At 41.5% G+C, this 17,734-nt stretch overlaps 1 protein-coding gene across 7 annotated transcripts in view; it reads left to right on the forward strand.

Annotated features, from left to right (window-relative positions):
* Positions 1–17,734, forward strand: part of LOC118423384 (cilia- and flagella-associated protein 47-like) — a 43,103-nt gene that overhangs the window by 2,311 nt on the left and 23,058 nt on the right. For 4 of the 7 annotated variants that reach the window (XM_035831501.1, XM_035831503.1, XM_035831505.1 and 1 more), the window contains exons 4-31: positions 273–319; positions 461–686; positions 1,029–1,058; positions 1,778–2,087; positions 2,474–2,689; positions 3,054–3,257; positions 3,818–4,040; positions 4,640–4,792; positions 5,299–5,582; positions 6,058–6,161; positions 6,719–6,831; positions 7,444–7,577; positions 7,988–8,098; positions 8,534–8,664; positions 9,160–9,282; positions 9,519–9,602; positions 10,124–10,249; positions 10,812–10,962; positions 11,326–11,420; positions 11,972–12,241; positions 12,820–12,858; positions 13,273–13,474; positions 13,979–14,177; positions 14,620–14,841; positions 15,211–15,322; positions 15,867–16,026; positions 16,374–16,617; positions 17,192–17,425. In XM_035831501.1, coding sequence (XP_035687394.1) covers positions 273–319; positions 461–686; positions 1,029–1,058; positions 1,778–2,087; positions 2,474–2,689; positions 3,054–3,257; positions 3,818–4,040; positions 4,640–4,792; positions 5,299–5,582; positions 6,058–6,161; positions 6,719–6,831; positions 7,444–7,577; positions 7,988–8,098; positions 8,534–8,664; positions 9,160–9,282; positions 9,519–9,602; positions 10,124–10,249; positions 10,812–10,962; positions 11,326–11,420; positions 11,972–12,241; positions 12,820–12,858; positions 13,273–13,474; positions 13,979–14,177; positions 14,620–14,841; positions 15,211–15,322; positions 15,867–16,026; positions 16,374–16,617; positions 17,192–17,425 — 4,547 coding nt within the window. The remainder of the gene's footprint in view (positions 1–272; positions 320–460; positions 687–1,028; positions 1,059–1,777; positions 2,088–2,473; positions 2,690–3,053; positions 3,258–3,817; positions 4,041–4,639; positions 4,793–5,298; positions 5,583–6,057; positions 6,162–6,718; positions 6,832–7,443; positions 7,578–7,987; positions 8,099–8,533; positions 8,665–9,159; positions 9,283–9,518; positions 9,603–10,123; positions 10,250–10,811; positions 10,963–11,325; positions 11,421–11,971; positions 12,242–12,819; positions 12,859–13,272; positions 13,475–13,978; positions 14,178–14,619; positions 14,842–15,210; positions 15,323–15,866; positions 16,027–16,373; positions 16,618–17,191; positions 17,426–17,734) is intronic. The other 3 variants (XM_035831504.1, XM_035831508.1, XM_035831506.1) reach the window with 2 other exon arrangements.

The following is a 17,734-nucleotide window of genomic DNA, read 5'->3' on the forward strand; positions in this document are numbered from 1 at the left end:
TGCTTGAGTATATAAGTGTTCCCTTGCATATCATATTGCCTGGATGTCTAACCTTCATCAACAAATGAAGGTCTACATTGCACATTTTTGCAATACTGGGCTAACGGGTCACAACAAAACATGTACAAAGTTGAAAAAAGCAAGGGACATGACACATGTAGTCTTTTATGTCAAGCTTTTCACTTATGATTTTAGACATAACAACATGAGGTATTATTTAACACTATGCTCTCTGTTAACAAAATAAGACTTGAACTCTGCTGTCTTTACAGATTGAATTTGCAACCAAAGATCCTGGAACATTTGAAGAAGAGGTTGAGTAAGTAACATTATTATATCACTCTTCCATCTATTGTGTTTAACTTTATCTCAACTTTGTCAAGCTCTTTCCCAATATCCTCCCCTCCCCCTTTCTGACGTGTAAAATGGAGCAGTCCTCACAGCCCTGCTATGTTTACAGAGTGCGGCTGGAAGGTCAGGACCCACGCACACTCGTCATCAAGGGGTGTGTGGTGGAACAGAAACTGCACCTACACAACAAGGACAACGAGCCTTTAGACTGTGTGAAGTTCGGCTCCACCTTCTACGGGACAGACTGTATTGAAACAGGCTATCTGTACAACGAGGGGCCAAAAGAGATCAGCTTTGTGGCCATACTGGATGAAGGAGGGGTAGGAGAAGAGGCTGTAAGTGGTTTTTGACATTTTTTGGCAATACCTCAGGGGTGGAGCTGATAGTAGTTCAGTACCTCATTTGTGTTTCTGCTTTAGTTTTATTTGTTGAACCAAGAATCTTTTTTTAAAAGAACTCTTAACAGGAATGCTACTTGTGATTCCAAGGGAATGTTCTTGACAAGTTTGGGGGTCTTATGCTATAATAGCATGAGTATATCAGAATACATTTACCAGGATTGTATCATTTGCTGAAAGATTATCAAAGTACTTTATAATATATACTGATAAAACTCAATGTTTACTTGGCATTCTGATTAAAGAAATACATATTTTACTCCCCTTTCTCTCCTTCAGCCACCATGGATGAGGGTCATGGTTAAAGAGGTGATATTATGTACCTGACAGGTTTATTATCAGGGGATAAGGAGGATATATAGGATTGAAGGGACTGCTGCATGTCATCAAGATCTTACCCTTAACAAAATTGGTTTTTCTGATTAAAAAAGGGAATGCTTCAATCATTACAGGGAATCTATACATGGAAACTTTGTTGAATTTGGATACCAGAATTGTCAAGAATGTGCAATGACATTGGACTAAACATTCATGACCTGTCTCATAATTTACAGGTTTGGTGACCAATACACAGAAATTGAGTATGGAAGATTGTTGGATTGTTAAAACATTGATGACAAGAGATGGTCCCTGTTTTATAACTAACCCCATTTATTGTGCAATATGCTAACATGTGTGGCAGCGGTGTCATATGAATGGTGGAGGGAAAGAGGTGGCTTTTTAGACTATATGGAGCTACATAAATTTAGATTCATTAGGCAAATCCAGAGTGTGTTTGCTAAGAGGTCTATTTGATATCTTGAATTCCCACAACTGTCTTAGCAACCATTACTCAAAACTTGAAGTGTACTTCAAAGAAACTTGACAGAAAAAGTGCATAACATTGGAATAATTCATGTAAACCTACAAAGCTGTGATTCCAGCCCTTGACTCAAATCCCCTTCCCCATGCTGTTACCCTCCTGATCCATCCCCAACTGATTACCTAGAATACAATTAAATCACTAACTAAATGATTTTATACAACAGGGAGTTGACCTGACGAAGAGCACAGCCGCCACCCTAGCGATAGCGGACAAAGAGCGCGCCCGCGGCAGCTGCAACCCGCTGACCTCGCTCGTCACAGCGATCCCAAACCAAGGTGTCGTTGGTCCATACCAGCGGGTGCCGATCCATTTCCGGTTTGCGCCTCGCTTCAGCTCAGCCGAGATTGGCTGGAAAGGACTGACGAAGTCTCCGCCGCGCCAGGACTACGCGTTGTACATGAGGTTCGAGATGATTGGCAGTCGAGAGGGCATGGTCACCAGGGACTTTCTGAATGGGAGCGCCAGAAATGGAGGTAGGTTTTTTAAAAATAATTTGTTAAATAGCTTTTTAAAAATCAGAACAAGAGCCTGATACAATTGGCGGAATATTGTTGCGACAAGCTCTAAGTGGATACCTCTAATGACCCGACATTACCTTTTGGGTATAGCCGTGAATCATTGCTTTCAACTACAGCAACACTGGACCCAAGCCAAACCATACTTATCTTCCAATTCTCCAAGCATCCTATTACACCACTTCCACCTTACATCCTGCCACAGTGACTGCAATATTCACATAACTACAGATTCGCACCAAGACAAACAGACAACAACTGATTACAAAACCTCCACTTTCACGGAGGTAAAAAGCTTTCACCCAATAACCATTGTATAAAATCATCTTTATTTTTGTTTCTAGTCACAGGCGTTGAAGTCGCCATAACTGCAACAGCTCTCCCCATACTGGTCAACCTTTCCCCGCACAACGCGCTGGACTTCCACGAGTGTCCGGTAGGGGAACACGTGGACGCGCTGTGCACGCTGCGGAACGAGTCCACCATGTTACCGCTGACATACAAGTTCAGGAAGATTGCTCACTTCAGCAGCACGCCTTACAAGGGCAAGATTGGGCCAGGTAAGGATAAATGATTGTAGACCAGTCTGTTTGTGAATGAAATGTTACTCAACTAAACACAATTTCTCACTAGGGCAAAATTATGTTAAAAGTAAAGAAACAGATACTGTGCTTATCATTCAAAGTCATAGTCAAACTTGTCTACATTATTCACTCCAGGACCAACTAAATTCACAGATTTGCTGACTGTATAGAAATTAAGACCAAGGACAAGCATATTCACAGTGTCATGAATTTACCTGTGAAAGACTCACAGTATATTTATGTTGTTTTTCATTTTCAATTTTATCTGAAACATCTACAGAAAATTTTTTTCTGATATCAACTACATAATTTCTACCCTAAAAAACTCTTGCCCCTTCAGGAGAAGGACAGGACATTGTCTTCTCCTTTGGTCCAAAACAAGTCGGCAACCTCAGGAGCAACATGGTCATGGACATCGTCGGTTTCCGTGCCAACGAGGACGACCCCGCCCGCTTGATAAAGCAGGCCATCCACTCCTTCCCTGTGGAGCTGAACGGGATTGGTCAGCCTCTGGTCAAGAAGAGAGACCCCAGGTTCAACCCAGGTATGTAAGGGCAAGTTCATTTCTAATGTTAATGGGGATCCTTGGTTAGATTCAGGTATGATGTACATGTAAGGGCCAGTCCATTTTTAATGTTATTGGAGGACCCTATGTTAGATTGAGGTTTGTTATATTAGGCCAGTCCTTTAAATTTAATAAGAGAGGATTGTAGGTTGGATTGAGGTATGGTACAAGGGCCAGTGCATTTTTCATGTTAAGGGAGGATTCTGGCAGGCCGGATTCCAGCAGGCCATTAGGAAGGGATTACTGGCATACATGTACATGCTGAGAGTTTCTGAACAACCTGTCTTACATTTTGTCATCTCCAAGCAGACTGGGGCTAAATTGTTCTCTAAGCAGACATTGGGGTGGCTAAAAATCCTTTTCCAACCTTCGCTCCTCAACTTGTCACAGGAAAGGACAGCTAAGAAAAAATAGTTTGTTACGATTTAGTCTCCCTAATAACATCTGTTGGACAGTAATTCGGACACTTATTGCAAAAAAAAAGGTGACAATTGAAAGTCTGGCATGATTCACTTTATCCTTTACTCTTCTCCCCTTAGGTATAACGCCCCTTGTGGTAGGAGAGACTGGACAGTTTGTGGACGTGACGTTCTCAGACACGAAGCCGTACACGCCGCGTGCCGCAGTGCTGAACTCCACGAAGACCTCCATCCACACGCCCAAGACTCTGACCGGGTCACGCGAGGACAGGAACGCCCTGGTGGCCTATCCCAACGACAGGGCAGGCAGCATCAGGCCCAGTGATAGGAGGGAGAAATACAGGTATGAGCTGAGTCACATAACTTATCGACTTATTAACCCATCAACCTAATAGCTTATTGCACTAATTCTATACCCGGTGTTGTAATCATCTATAGTACATTGTTTAGATTTTGATCAAACTGCAAGTTCTTAGATTGAAATCTACAGTAACAGTAAATTTACATATTGGATTAATTTTGTGCAGTTGTGGAAGTTTATATGATGTTTTAAGTTCCCGGTTGAAACAAGTCTGTAACGCTAGTTCACCTTTATCCGCATATATTCGTTGCATTTATCCACATGGAAATATCAAGTAGACGAACGCTGGTTTCAAGTTGTAATATGTTCAAACTATAGTAGTTTGAAACTATCGTCCGTCGACTTGATGTCCCTAAATAGCCGCTTTTGAAAGCAACGGATATAGGTTATCCTGCAGATAAAGGTGAACTAGCGTTAGCACAGTTGTCATACATTGGAAAAGCATATTTTGCATTGTAGAAATCATTGTGACACTGTGGAAAAACAACAACCAAAATACAGTTTATTTCTAATCTGTGGCACTAAACTGGTTCAAACTTTGATGATTTGTGAATCCTGACCCGTACTGGTTACCCTCTCAGGACCATCTTCACCAAAGCGGAGCGCCACACCTTTGTGGACCCAGACTATGCCTACACTGAGGAGGAGGAGCAGAAGAAACATGAGCACAAGCAGAAGTACATCGGCTTCCTCAGGGAACAGCGGACAAACAGGGAGAAGATGAAAATGGAGAGGTTCGTACTGTCCTGCAGTAGTTCAACCTAGTGCAGGGTTTGATTCTGTCTTTCTTCCATTAGTACCCACGATCATGACGATGATCATTATGGCAGCGTACACAAGATACCCCAAGTATGATCCACTTGCACTGGGAAGGATCCTTACTCTTTTCAATAAGTGCTTGGGTTCTTTAACATGCTCGGGGTGTGGCTCTCTCCAAACATGGGACCTCCATTTAACGTCCTATCCAAGGGTCAACCCTAGCCGAAGCTAGGTACTTTTCAAAGTGAAGTTAGAAAAGTCGTGCAAAGTTCCTTTTCAAGGGCACAAGATCAATAACATGGCAGATTTCGAACGCAGGACCTCTTGGGCTTGAGCCCAAAGCACTGCCGATTATGCCACACCCTTCCATAAGACAACAAATGACTGTAACTTTTGTTTCTCTGTTAGTTTTCTGGTAGTTGCTTTAAACAAATCTCGATTGTCTCTTACATCCTTTCTCCCTTTTATGTTCTTTCAACAGAGAGTTTGTGGAACTGAACAACAAAGTAGACATGGGGATGAAACCAGCATCAGGCCTCCGACCTCCCAAGGTCAAAGACAAGGACACTATAACTGCCGGCGAGCCCGGCCCGCTCCCCAATGAGAAGACTCGTCTCCTGAGCACGAGGGAACTGCGGGAAGCGGAAAGGACGGCCACGGTACGGCCGGTCAGCGAAGGACTGAATGCCGTCCCGACCACGCCACAGGAAAAGTCTGACTGTAAGAAGAAACTGACACCACAGGAGCTGCATCAGGTCGTCATTGGTAGGTCAAGGGTCAAGGCCCAAATAAACATTTCGTGCATATTTGTCAAAGGCCTTAAATGGCAAACATTTTAAAAGCTGTTACACTAGTATTGTTTCGCAGTTATCTTATTTTCTCAGTGTAAAAATGTGTTAAGGGAGTTCCATAGCCTTTTTTAGGCTAATGTGGTCTTATCCACTGTGTCTATGATACAGTATTGGAAGGTCGCGCCCATCCTTCCACACTTCCACAGCCTTTTACCTCCCCAACCAAAGTCACACCTGGATGGATTGAGAAAAGTGGTGTGAAGTGCCTTTTCCAAGAACAAAACCTCTATCCAGGATGCCAGGAATTGTGTCCTAGCCTTCCCGCCAGGCCATTCGGCGCCACCCACCCTTTGATAATGATCATTTTAATGATTAAATAAACATGCTATAGCATTGTTTTGCAATAATTTGTTTTCCAGTGTACTGATGTTAGTAACTTGTTTTTGCAGGACCTCCTACCATAGAGTTCGGGGAAGTGTGCCTGCGGTCCACCAGTGTGAAGGAACTGAACATCATGAACAACCTGAACCAGCACATCAGGGTAGTGGTGGATGTAAGTAGTACATTTAAACCTGTTCAGATGGTGTATGAGGAGGATGCTATGTGGTCTCCATGCATAACATAGTTTGGAAGTGAAATTCAGTTTTAGCTCAATGTATGTCATGCCTTTTTCAGAGAAAGATTGCCATGGTCTATTATAAAAATATATCTTACTTTATGTCATACCTGGGCCGCGATAATGTTTGATACGTTTTTTTGGACCGGGTGATAATTTTCCCTATCACACAGGCTTCTTAGTTGTATCACACAGGCTTCCATTGATTAGTGTTGGAATGCACTCCACTGCAAGCAAACTAAGTTCTTTTGTTCAAATTTTTCTCAAACTGATGTTCTTTCAGAATAAAGTTGTTGGCGCAGGTCGAAACAATGTGTTGAATTTTATCCTTTTTATGAGTAGTTCAGCAACATAAAGTACAACACGGTGTATTCCGTATCACCCTCAGTCCCTCTCCCTCCCACGGGTCGGATCACATTCGGGTTGGTACCTTGTTGTATTCTACATTTATGTATATTGAAATACTGACTGTTTTATGATGTTTCATCCCCCAGATTGACTGTACAGAGCTGCGCCAGACCAGCCCCCTGTCCCAGGTGGTCCCGCCCTGTGCCAAGGCTCAGCTGCCTCTCATCTTTGAATCCCACCATAAAGGCAGGTTTCAAAGGTGAGGACTCTTCCAGGCTTATTACAAGGATCTATGTACTGTAAATCCATTTTCATTTTATTTTGCAGTATGACGGGATAGGCAGTTTTCTCAGTGTTTTACAGTAGCAGTTGAAACAGCTCTGTAGTAAATGCAAAAGCCGCAAAAATAAAACCTATAGTCCAGGATGAGATACCTGAAAAAATGTGGTTAGTAGCACACCCCGTACTTATTTACTTCACTATCATAGAATGATATCGTGATGTCTCACAATAATTTTAAGGTATGTTGTTCTACGGTACAGGTGGGACATCATGGTTCTAGGGCTCTTTATGCAAATTAGGTAATTATGCCTGAATTCACAAAGTTCCAATGCTAAACTTTCTTCCAACACAAATATACACGGGTCAAATTTTCAATGATCACTGTTGCCAGTATTGATCCTGAAGAAGGCGATAGTGGTCTTTAAAAATTTGACCCGTGTAATTTAACTTTGTGTTGGAAGAAAATTTAGCATTGTACTATAATTACTATCACCACAGATGAGCTTCCATGATAAAAAAAAACCTAATGACGTATAATCATTCTCTGTAGGGCAAGAAAAATAACCATTTCTGTTATCCTCCCTGGTAGGTCTGTGATGTACACAGTGAACGGGCACCACACCCACCATGTACTAGTGATGGCTGAGGTTGTGCCTGTTGCACTAGAGCTGTCCACTCAGGAGCTGATAGTCAAACCTTTCTCTGGGATGCCTGCTGATGCTGGTAAGTAATACGTTCGAAAACTGCACTATGTAGGAAAAGAAATAGAGAATTGAAGGGAACTCGCCAGTTAATGCAGAATAATCCTTTCCCCATCTTTTAAAAAAAGTTTTATAAAGATGCCTTTTCAGAATGCACCTGTGCTATGTTGGGTACTGTCCAGCATATAAAAAAAGGGTCGGAAAAGGAAAAGAGGAGATAATTGACTCAAAGTGACAAGATTCTAATGTTTATATGGTATAATGATTTATATGTATTTAAAAAAACAGTACTGGTATACAGGATATTTTATTGAATGGTTAATTTTAACTAACCCTCTACTTGCTACAGATGCCTTATGGTACCTGATTTGTATTTCTTAATGGTTTCATTAGAGTGCTGAAGATTTCGGTGTTGCATTTGCATATGTACAGGTCTGAGGGGAACTGTCACACTACACAACAAGAGAAACTACCCTGCAGAGTTCCAGTGGCATCCCATCCTGGGGGAGAGAGGCATGGCTTTCTCTATCAGACCTGCTTCAGGTGAGACAATGGGTTTGTTTTTGCTGTGATCTTAAGCAATCCTGCCTCTGGATTACAAGATTCGATGTTCGAATCCTGAAGAATTTCTCAAGAAGGAGTACACCACAATATAGCTTCTCGTTATGAAATAAAAACTGATGCCCTTCATTCATACACTTCAATGTATAGGGCATATGCCATCTCCATTTCTGTAGCCCTTGGGCTACACAGTTATGCGAGGCCTAAACACGGGGATTGTCTGCAGATTGGGGTGTGTGTTCAACTTGCATACTCTTTCTCATAAATGCAAAGTTCTAAGCAGAGAATACAGAATTGGAGCAAAATTCTGCAATGCAGCGGTTCGCGAATTTTGCAATTCAGATTCTTACATCACTGCAAACAGTTGGGTTCAAATTACCGACGTTTGAGTTTTGTTTGTGTTGTTTGATGTTCCAGGAACTGTTGATGCTTTTAAAGACCTGGCCTGTGAGGTGGTGTTCCACCCCTCCTACCTAGCACCCGAGGAGGGAGAGTTCAACCTGCTGGTCAACGGGGGTGGGACGGAACATCTCAAGTGTTCTGCAAAGGTGAGGAATTTTACTGAGGGGGAGGGGGTTGGGTAGATTGACAGGCTTTTTTTTTTACAAGAGTAATAAGTATTGAAATGACATTTGATTAGTTTTGTTACCTTCAGTATTTTCCTGTTAGTCTTAGAATGTTTACAGTGGTTTCATTTTTGCGGCATATGCAGTGACTTCTACATCGAAAATTTATGACACTGTGCATATGTATTCCCAATATATTACTTCTGGACTGCAGAGTTGTTTCAAACATAAACTGAAAACACAACAGATTTTTTGACCACTACCTCAAATAAGGTCCTGGCAAAAGTACAGTATTGTTGAGTACTGTAAATAATTTTATTTTTGCTAGGACACTCTGAGAGGTCAAAACACAGTCTTATTCATATTTTTATCTGAATTCTAGTCACATAACTGTATGTAGCTTGTATAGCTTGTATATTCTACAACTAAACAGCATGTAGAATGTTCATGACTAAAAGTGCATGTTCCTGGTTCCAGTTGGGACAGACTGCGGTACAGTTTGTAGAGCGGCGGATCCTGTTTGGCTCGGTGCCCATCAACATGACGACGACTCGTACAGCTCTGTTGCACAACACTAGCCAGCATCACGCCTACTACCAGGTGAGGAAATGTCTTTGAGTATTAGAATGAAGTCTGTGCAGGTTTGTTTTTAAGTACAGGAAGGTGTTATATGTTTTCATTTGTTTCTTCCCAATAATAGTTCACTCAGTGTCTGAGAACTGTAGGCAAATGACAAAACCACCATGTAGTACAGTTCAATGATATTATTATTGAAAAGTAAATAATTATATCTAATAATTGTTTTTTTTATTGATTTTGTTACGTTCTGTTTGCAGGTCGTTGACCCGAACCCCTTCCCCGGCCTGACTGTGTCTCCCATCCATGGAGCAGTGCCTGTAGGAGGCTATGCTGAACTCAAGGTAGGTTCTTACCTCATAGGAATATTAGTTACAGTTTTTGTGTCACAGTGATATTCCTGACGCACAGTTGACGAGCTTTGGCTGTATATGTCCATCACCAAAAGGTCCCCCAATTGTAAAATTATGAGAGTCACACAATCATATTTTTGCCTGCAAATCTGCCCTATCATATATTACAGACTTCAGTAACCTGCAAAAATCAGCCAAATTGTGCAATGATCAGTGCTGAAAATGTCATTTAGAGTTTGCAGGTTCATTGGCAATTCAATGTTCATTAGCCTGATTAAATCTCGCTTATAGCAGCCCGCCAAACATCCGCCGGCCAACTAAAAGCGGGGAGGGGCCAGTTACAGCCCTGGACAGCGGAGTTTGTGTTACACAGACTAAATGTTCATGTTGTGTAAGGCTGGGTTTTAGGTACAGGTTCTCAATATCAAATGCAAAGCACCTATTTCTGACTTCAAAAACTATTCTGAGAGTGAAACCTTTACTTAGTATGCATTTTCTTTCTTTTTCCTCAGATTGAGCTGACTCCAAACGCAGTGATCAAGTTTGACACGAGGATCCAGGTAGCGATACGCGGCTGGAAGACCGTGGAGCTGCGGATGGGAGGCAAGGTGGATCCGCCGTGTGTCGACATCGACATGGTACGGACAGAAACAGTTTTGTAGTTATCATTATGTTACAGGTTTCATCCAAGCTATGACTTGACTTGTGTTGCTCTTAGGCTAGTGGTTTGTAATCCAGTTTTTTTATCATTAGAATGGTATTTTTAACTGGAGTGTACCTATAAGTGTTCAATGTAGTCACAAATATCTGCCACCTTGAAAAACTGTGTCCAAAGAGATCTATAAAATCAACAGTAATGTTCCAAAGTGTAATGCACTCCTGCATATCAAAAAAATTTTGTAACAGTGCATACATGTATCTGTGGGATACTGCACTAAACACACAAAAGTGGTGAATATAGGTAATCTGGCGAATAAATGTTAATGGGGTTACACTTCATCATACCAGATAGTTCCCAACATACAAGAAGTATAGCCTGATTGAATCTTGCTTATAGCAGCCCACCCAACATCGACCCAGCCTCTGCAGGGAGGGACCAGTTACAGCCCTGGACAGCAGAGTTGTGTTACATAGACTACAACAAGTGTGCTTACAAAGATATTATTATTGACTTTTCTTTGTGAATATTTGTTCCTGTAGAAAGAGTTCAAGTTGGGAGGAGTGTTCTGTGGATCCCAGTTCACCATCCCGTTTGTGCTGGGCAACCTGACCAGGACCAAGACTAAGGCTGAGTTTGACCTGACCAGATATATGGACTTCAGGATCAACTTCCTCAAGCAAGACTTGGAGAGTAAGTTTTCTTAGAAATCTGTTTCTTGCCGTCAAAATGTAACCCAGTTACACTTTGAATTATAGTATATAAATTTCTTGTAGTTTAGTTATCCCAACAACTTTGATTTTGGAAGAGGATTCTTCAAATTAGATGTGACTGTCGTGTTAGGCAATCTTATACAGAAAAATTTCACATATCATTTGGTACAACAGCCAAATGAGTAATGTACTACCTTTTTTGTAAAAGATTATTTATATACAAAGCTATAGATATGTAAAAAAAACTGTGTTGAATGTGTCTTTCCAACTGTAACTGACCAAATTCAGTGCAGTTTTGTAAGATTGGTGGTTTGAGTAACATGTTCCCTCCCTCCCCCTACAGTTGACCCGATCGACCCCCTAACACCAGGGATGTACCGTATCATGCTGGAGGGGGAGGAGATAGTGCCGTGTGAGCTTGTGTTCAGCCCTACTGAGGTAAGATGCACTGAAATGACTTTGAATTCTTTTTATAAATCTAAGGGACTTCCAGACACCTCTAACACTTGTATGTATCATGGTAGAGATTGCAATATAGTGGAATCACCAACCATAGTGATTTTGATCAGTGTGAGCAGAATCTTTGGCAGTACAATCAGTGATTCTTGAAATACATATTGGAGTGTAAGAATTTTCTGGCCATGTATATATTTAGCCAAAAGACATTTAGCACTTTTGGTTCTTGTTATTTTTGATCCATGGATTGACTTGAAACTCAAGATTTATGAATGGAAGACAACCCCATAGCATCCCGATAGGGATGTCTGTACAGTTTGATCATGATCACTACCAATATCGGCAATTCTGCCAGATTGCCATCCTTACACGGTATATACAAATGTAGAAATGGAATGAAGTATTCTATCATTTGTCATTAAAAAAAGGCTGACGGATTATTTAGGTAAGATTTTCTAAAAGTTAAAGCAAACTGGAATTTTGTCTCTGTAATATGTGATGCTTCTTAATAAATGCAATTTTCATCCACACAGGTTGCCTCATATGACTTCCTGATGCCAGTACACATCAACGCCATGGATGCACCCAGCCCCACCCCCAGCTCCTTCCCCCCCACCCCTGCCCCCTCCGTCCAACACATCATCCCACCCCGCATCATCGAGGTTTCCATAGCGACACCTCGCAGGCGTATCCTAGCAACAGCCTTGAGGCAGCCACTACAAGTGTCAAACTTGAACCTGGAGTTTTACCTGCCACCTGGGTTCATGGAGCTGGGGATAGCTTCTGATGTGGGACAGAGAGGGGTGAGTGGAGAACAAACAGACACTGTTAACCTTTAGAAAGCTACTTTAACAAGAAGCATTTGCATTATGCTTAAGGTTAAGAACTCCTCAAGAAACTTGTTTACAAATTAAAATGCTTTCAAATTCATAATCTTTCCAGGTGCATTTTATGTTGCTTTGCTTGCTAGTTGGGAGTGTCTTATGTAGACCTCATTTAAAGCCTAATCTAAAGAAATCATAATCATAATTGACAAAATTGTGTCGTGTTGTTGTTGTGACTAAAAACACATGTACATGCTTCTGTTGTACCCTAGTTGACAAGTAACGTTCTTCTGACTAATGTAATGATATAACATTTAGTTAATTGAATAGATTTTCATCATAGAACTAATCATATCAAGAAAAGACGATTGCGCCTCCTTGCTTTTATAAGATGCTTTGCTTTAACTGTTGCGTCCTTTCCTGTATGCAATTTTTGTCAATTGCTATCCAATTTGACTTTAATAATTGAAATTCACCCACTAATTTGCTCTAATTGACATGTGTGTTTTGCTGTTTGACCTTGTGTGACCTCTGCATCCCTCCCTGCTTGCTTCCAGTCCAACAGTGCTGCTTCCCAGGTCCAGAACCTAGATCAGGTTAGATGGCTTTCAGAGAGGTGTAGGGACAGATATGGTGTAGTGTAGACTAGGACAGTCAAAGTAGACATATACATGTACTACTAGACTAATAGCTTGTATACTTACTACATGGTACATTTTTAACACTGTACATCGGACGTATGAAGGATCATGACAAAATGATACTCTTTATAAAGAAATCATGATCCTTCCCTGTCCATTTGTTAAACTACCACCATTGGACATCTGGTGACCAACCCTCGCTTGTAGTCAACAACACAACCAGTCAGGTGCAGATACATGTATGGTGCTATTTTCTTTACTGTCGGAAGAAGGTTAGCTTCCTTATTCTGGCAAAAGTCAATCCAACAGTTATTCCTTTTCAGTATTGTACCATTTTCTTAACTGCAATTATTTCTTTTACACCTTTAGTACACAGTCCTAGTGAACAACAGCCCCTCTCCCATCACCTGGGGCCTGGATCTGGAAGCCTGTAAGTCGGAGGCCCTAGAAGAGGGGACCTTCAAGTTCCTGGGGCCGGGAGGAGTACCCTTTGTGAACTACCGGGAGAAAGGGATAGAGGGCACTCTTCAGCCTGGAGAGACATATGAGCTGGGGGTGCTGTTCTGTCCAAGTAAGAACAAATCATTTAACTTTGTCTGATAAAAAGTATGCAGACGTTTATATAGCATATGTTCTGGACTTCTACAAAGTGTACCCTTCTGTTGCGTCTACAGTCTTACAGAATGTACAATTCTACAGAAGCTTCAGTTTTACAGATTTCAAAGTTCTACGGTACATGTGGTTCTATAGAATTCACAGTTCTATAGAATTGCCAATTCTACAAAATCTACAGTTCTAAGGAATCTACTTTTCTGTGGAATCTACAGTTCTATAGAATCTACATTTCTACAGAGTCTACATGTCTACAGAATCTACTGTTCTACAGTTTTTCAGAATCTACAGTTCTATAGAATCTACAGTTCTATAGAATCTACAGTTCTACAGATTGCTAATGATCAAACCTGAATATGTGTACAGTGCAAGAGTCTGTAACAGCATTTACAGTTTACATGTAGTCTGTATAAAGTCTTTGAATAGACATAAAATAACATTTTGTCATTTTCTCTCTACCCAGACTGCCCTGGCCAGTTCTATGCCAAGGTCCCCATTATCCTAAATGGCAAGCGGGAGCTCCCTTACCAGTACCTGCAGGTCAGGGGTAACATGAGGTCACCCAAAGTGACCTTTGACCCCTTACAGGTGGTGCTGATGCCAGTACCCCTGGCTACAGAAGTGTCAGCAGAGTTCAGCATTGTAGCGTCGGCCTACACCAAGTGAGTCGATAAAGCTTTATCTTGTATATGAGAATTTGCTTGTGTATTTTCTTGAAAACTTCAGAACAAGAAGACTTGATGAGAGTTAAGCAAATCACCATTAATAATTGTTCAATGTTGAAGACTGCTTAAGAGTTATTGTAGCAAAGGTTGTACGTTAATTTTTTGCAGTATTTTTACAAATGACACCAAAGCCTGTACATACATAACATCGTATCGCAAAACTTTCCTAAAATTCAAGCCAGGCCAATACTTCATCAGTTCGAATTACAAATTATACCATTTTTCAAATCATTTCTACAGAAGGTGTCTTGTACAGTTGATTCAATGTACTATTCATAAGAAAGTTACAATACAAGGCAATCTACTATTTTTACAGCTAGCTACTATACTATGGCATAATTTGACTGACCAATACATGTGTATAATCATCCAAACCTAGGCCCTCCTCCATCAAAGTGGAAATCCCTGACATTGAGTTGGACGACGGGAGTATAGCGTCTGTTCTGAAGGTCGACTTCCCAAAAGGACAGAACATCCAGCCGTGTTCGCAGGACGCGGGGCAGGAGGAACCGTTCATCTTCCCGTGTGTCGTGACCTTCGCCTCCCCGCGACCGGTCTCCTTCAGCCAGCCAATCACATTTGTGGATGATGAAGGGAGAAGGTGAGTTGTGAACACTTGAAATTAGATATGCAACATACTGAAGACATTTATTTTCTTTCGTTCTTAATTTCATGACAGGAGGGGAAAGGAAGTTTTTGTGGTGTTTTATGTTTATGGTTTAAAGAATTATGTAGTGCAGTAGTAGTACATTGGAAACACGAATTAGATTGCAATGATTTTGGTCACTGCAAAAAAGGAAACAACTGGCCATTTGAAGATTTACATGAAAGGGTTACATTTATGCTGTTGCTAATGGAACTGGGACATCTGTAGAAGAAAGTATATTGCAAGGCCATTGAATGGTTAGAGCTAGCAGAGAAGCGGTGCAGAGGAGCACATAAAAAATATGATTCATTATACCTTCTACAGCTTCACCTTCCACGTGAGCGCTACCGCAGACAACTGCGTGCTGAGTAACTACCCGTTCCTCGCCAAGCATCGTACCGACCACCACATCATACGCAATGAGGAGGAGACAAGGGTAGGTCTGACAGCTGTGGAAATAGATACACAGAACAACAATGACCGTTTCAGCACTAGGGACAGATACCAACTTCTATCTTAACTCACACCGGCTTGGCTGGAACTAACTGGCTATGACATTAATGCTGTTTAAGTTAATGAAAGTCATAATGTCAAATTTTGAAATATTTAATAATAATTGATATCCTTTTCAATAGATCAATTGATAGTCAATCAATGAATGTATGTCCATCTGCAATTTTGTGGGTCAGTCATTACCAGTGCAAGCTGCCTAGGCTGACCTGTGTAATTAGATGTACATGTGTATCAATGTGAATAAAAAAGAAAGAATACGTTCAATTTAGTATCATAATGGTAGACACTATTTTGGTGGGTCTTTGAAATCTGTCTTATGTACATTTGAATTTTTTAGAAAGTTTGAGGAGAGTTTTGTCACTCATACCAGTATCACAAAATCATGTTTTCAATCAGGACATCTTTCACGATGGTAGTGATGTATCAAGCCTATCAATGTTATTTACTTACTGTTGACTATCTTGTAGGAAATTGTAGTACGTGAGGGGACCGGTGCTCTAGGTGAGGCCGTGATCATCCCGACAGCCTCCCCGCGCCGCCCCTCCACCCACGGCAGCACCACAGGCACGAGCACCGCGTTTGGCATGAGCAGCTCCAGCTACGAGGACACGTCCAATAGTGTAACAGGTAGGGCTTTCTTTGTGATGTAGATTTCAAATTACGTATGGTAGTTGTAATCATGTAGTGAGGTATTGTTATACACAGTTATATTCTTCTGTGTGTATGGGTGAAACCGGAATTTTTATGCTAGGATAGTCTGAAAAACTGGCTTTTGGAGTGATTAGATTTTGAATTACACTGGTAAGCAGGCACACATTTGGGGCTCACCAGTCCAAGAAAACCACCATTCAGGACCAAATCTGGTGTTTCATTCTAAATCTGAATTTTCGCATGTGACACAGTTTAAGAAAACAATCTTAAAGATTAAATCTAGTGGTTCATTCTAAATTTGAATTTGTAACTGCCCCATACAGGTGACACCTATCCCAGCAGCCCTAGGGAAGGCGCGGTGCCCCAGCTGCCAGCCGCTGACTCAGAGATCCAGCAGGAGCGACAGGAGGCGGCGTCACGCTCGCTGGGGTCGGCAGCGTTTCCCGAGGAGGACTCGGAGGAAGGGATCTTCCACGGGGAGGTGGCGCTGTCTGCACAGCGCTGGTTCTCCATGCATGGCTGGCCAGGAGGACCCTTCCCCATCACTATACCACAGTCTCTTAGGAAGTAAGTTTCTTCTACACATCTTTCAGTAATCTTTGCACGCTGCCTTCTGAATGAATAACAGTAATTAACAGTAATACATTTTCAGAATGAAGAAAAAAAATTTGACTTGTTGATTCTACAATCTCTGCCCAAATGTTGGGGTGGGAAATGTTTTCTGTTTGCTGGTATTCTCTGATAGCAGTCTATCCCCATTATAATTCTTCTACTTTATCCATGTGTCTTACTTGCAATACCTATCAGATTACTGGTAAGTTAAATACTTGCTAACATCTCAGATTGCTCCTACTAAATACTTGGACCCTTTCTGTATCTCTTTGCCTCAAAGGAAGGGACAAGCTTTCAAAAGGTACCTTGTTCTTATTATGGGACTCTAATTCTACCTTACTTGTAGAATGTTAAGAAGATTCTTCATCATTGTAAGATAGAGCTGATTTCAACATTTTTCTTCGTAAGTCTTCTCTGCCATGGTACATATTGCACTTTCCAAGAACTATGTACTTTTGAAGACAAAACTGCTGAAGAATCTCATAGCCGTACATTGTATGTCATCTATAACATTACTTCCATGTACCAGGGGTGTAAGCAGGATGCACACAGACCCAGACGAGCGCAGCAAGGTGACGTCCCGCGGCGGCAGCTGGGACGCCTCCAGTCTGAAGAAGGAGATCAAGACTGTGTACGACATGATCACCCACCTGAGCGGCCGCCCGGTCCCCGGGATCCCCATTAACCAACCCCTGCCTGTGGACCCTACAGAACGGGTTCTACAGCTACACTGGCAACATGCTACACTCCTCACTTTCATCAAGTAAGTGTTGTTTTTGCTTTGGATGATCTCAAAATTATAATCCTGGTCAGTGAGTTTGAGGGGAGGGACCAGCAATTGAGTTGTGCAGTTGAGTGCATGGTGCATACCCTGTACCTTTGACCTCAATATTAACATATTTTTTTAAATAATTTTTTCCCTGGGCAAATTTGGACTTTTTTGAGTTTTCTGCTAGAGACGACAGAGGCATGTGTATGTTTAGAATGTAGCAATATAAATTATGATCTTTGCCATATTTGACCTGTAGTTGACCTCTAAATAGCAGCTCACAGGCTGGACTAACCCATTAGG

The sequence above is a fragment of the Branchiostoma floridae genome, chromosome 9, assembly GCF_000003815.2.
Source record: "Branchiostoma floridae strain S238N-H82 chromosome 9, Bfl_VNyyK, whole genome shotgun sequence".
Classification (NCBI taxonomy): Eukaryota; Metazoa; Chordata; class Leptocardii; order Amphioxiformes; family Branchiostomatidae; genus Branchiostoma; species Branchiostoma floridae.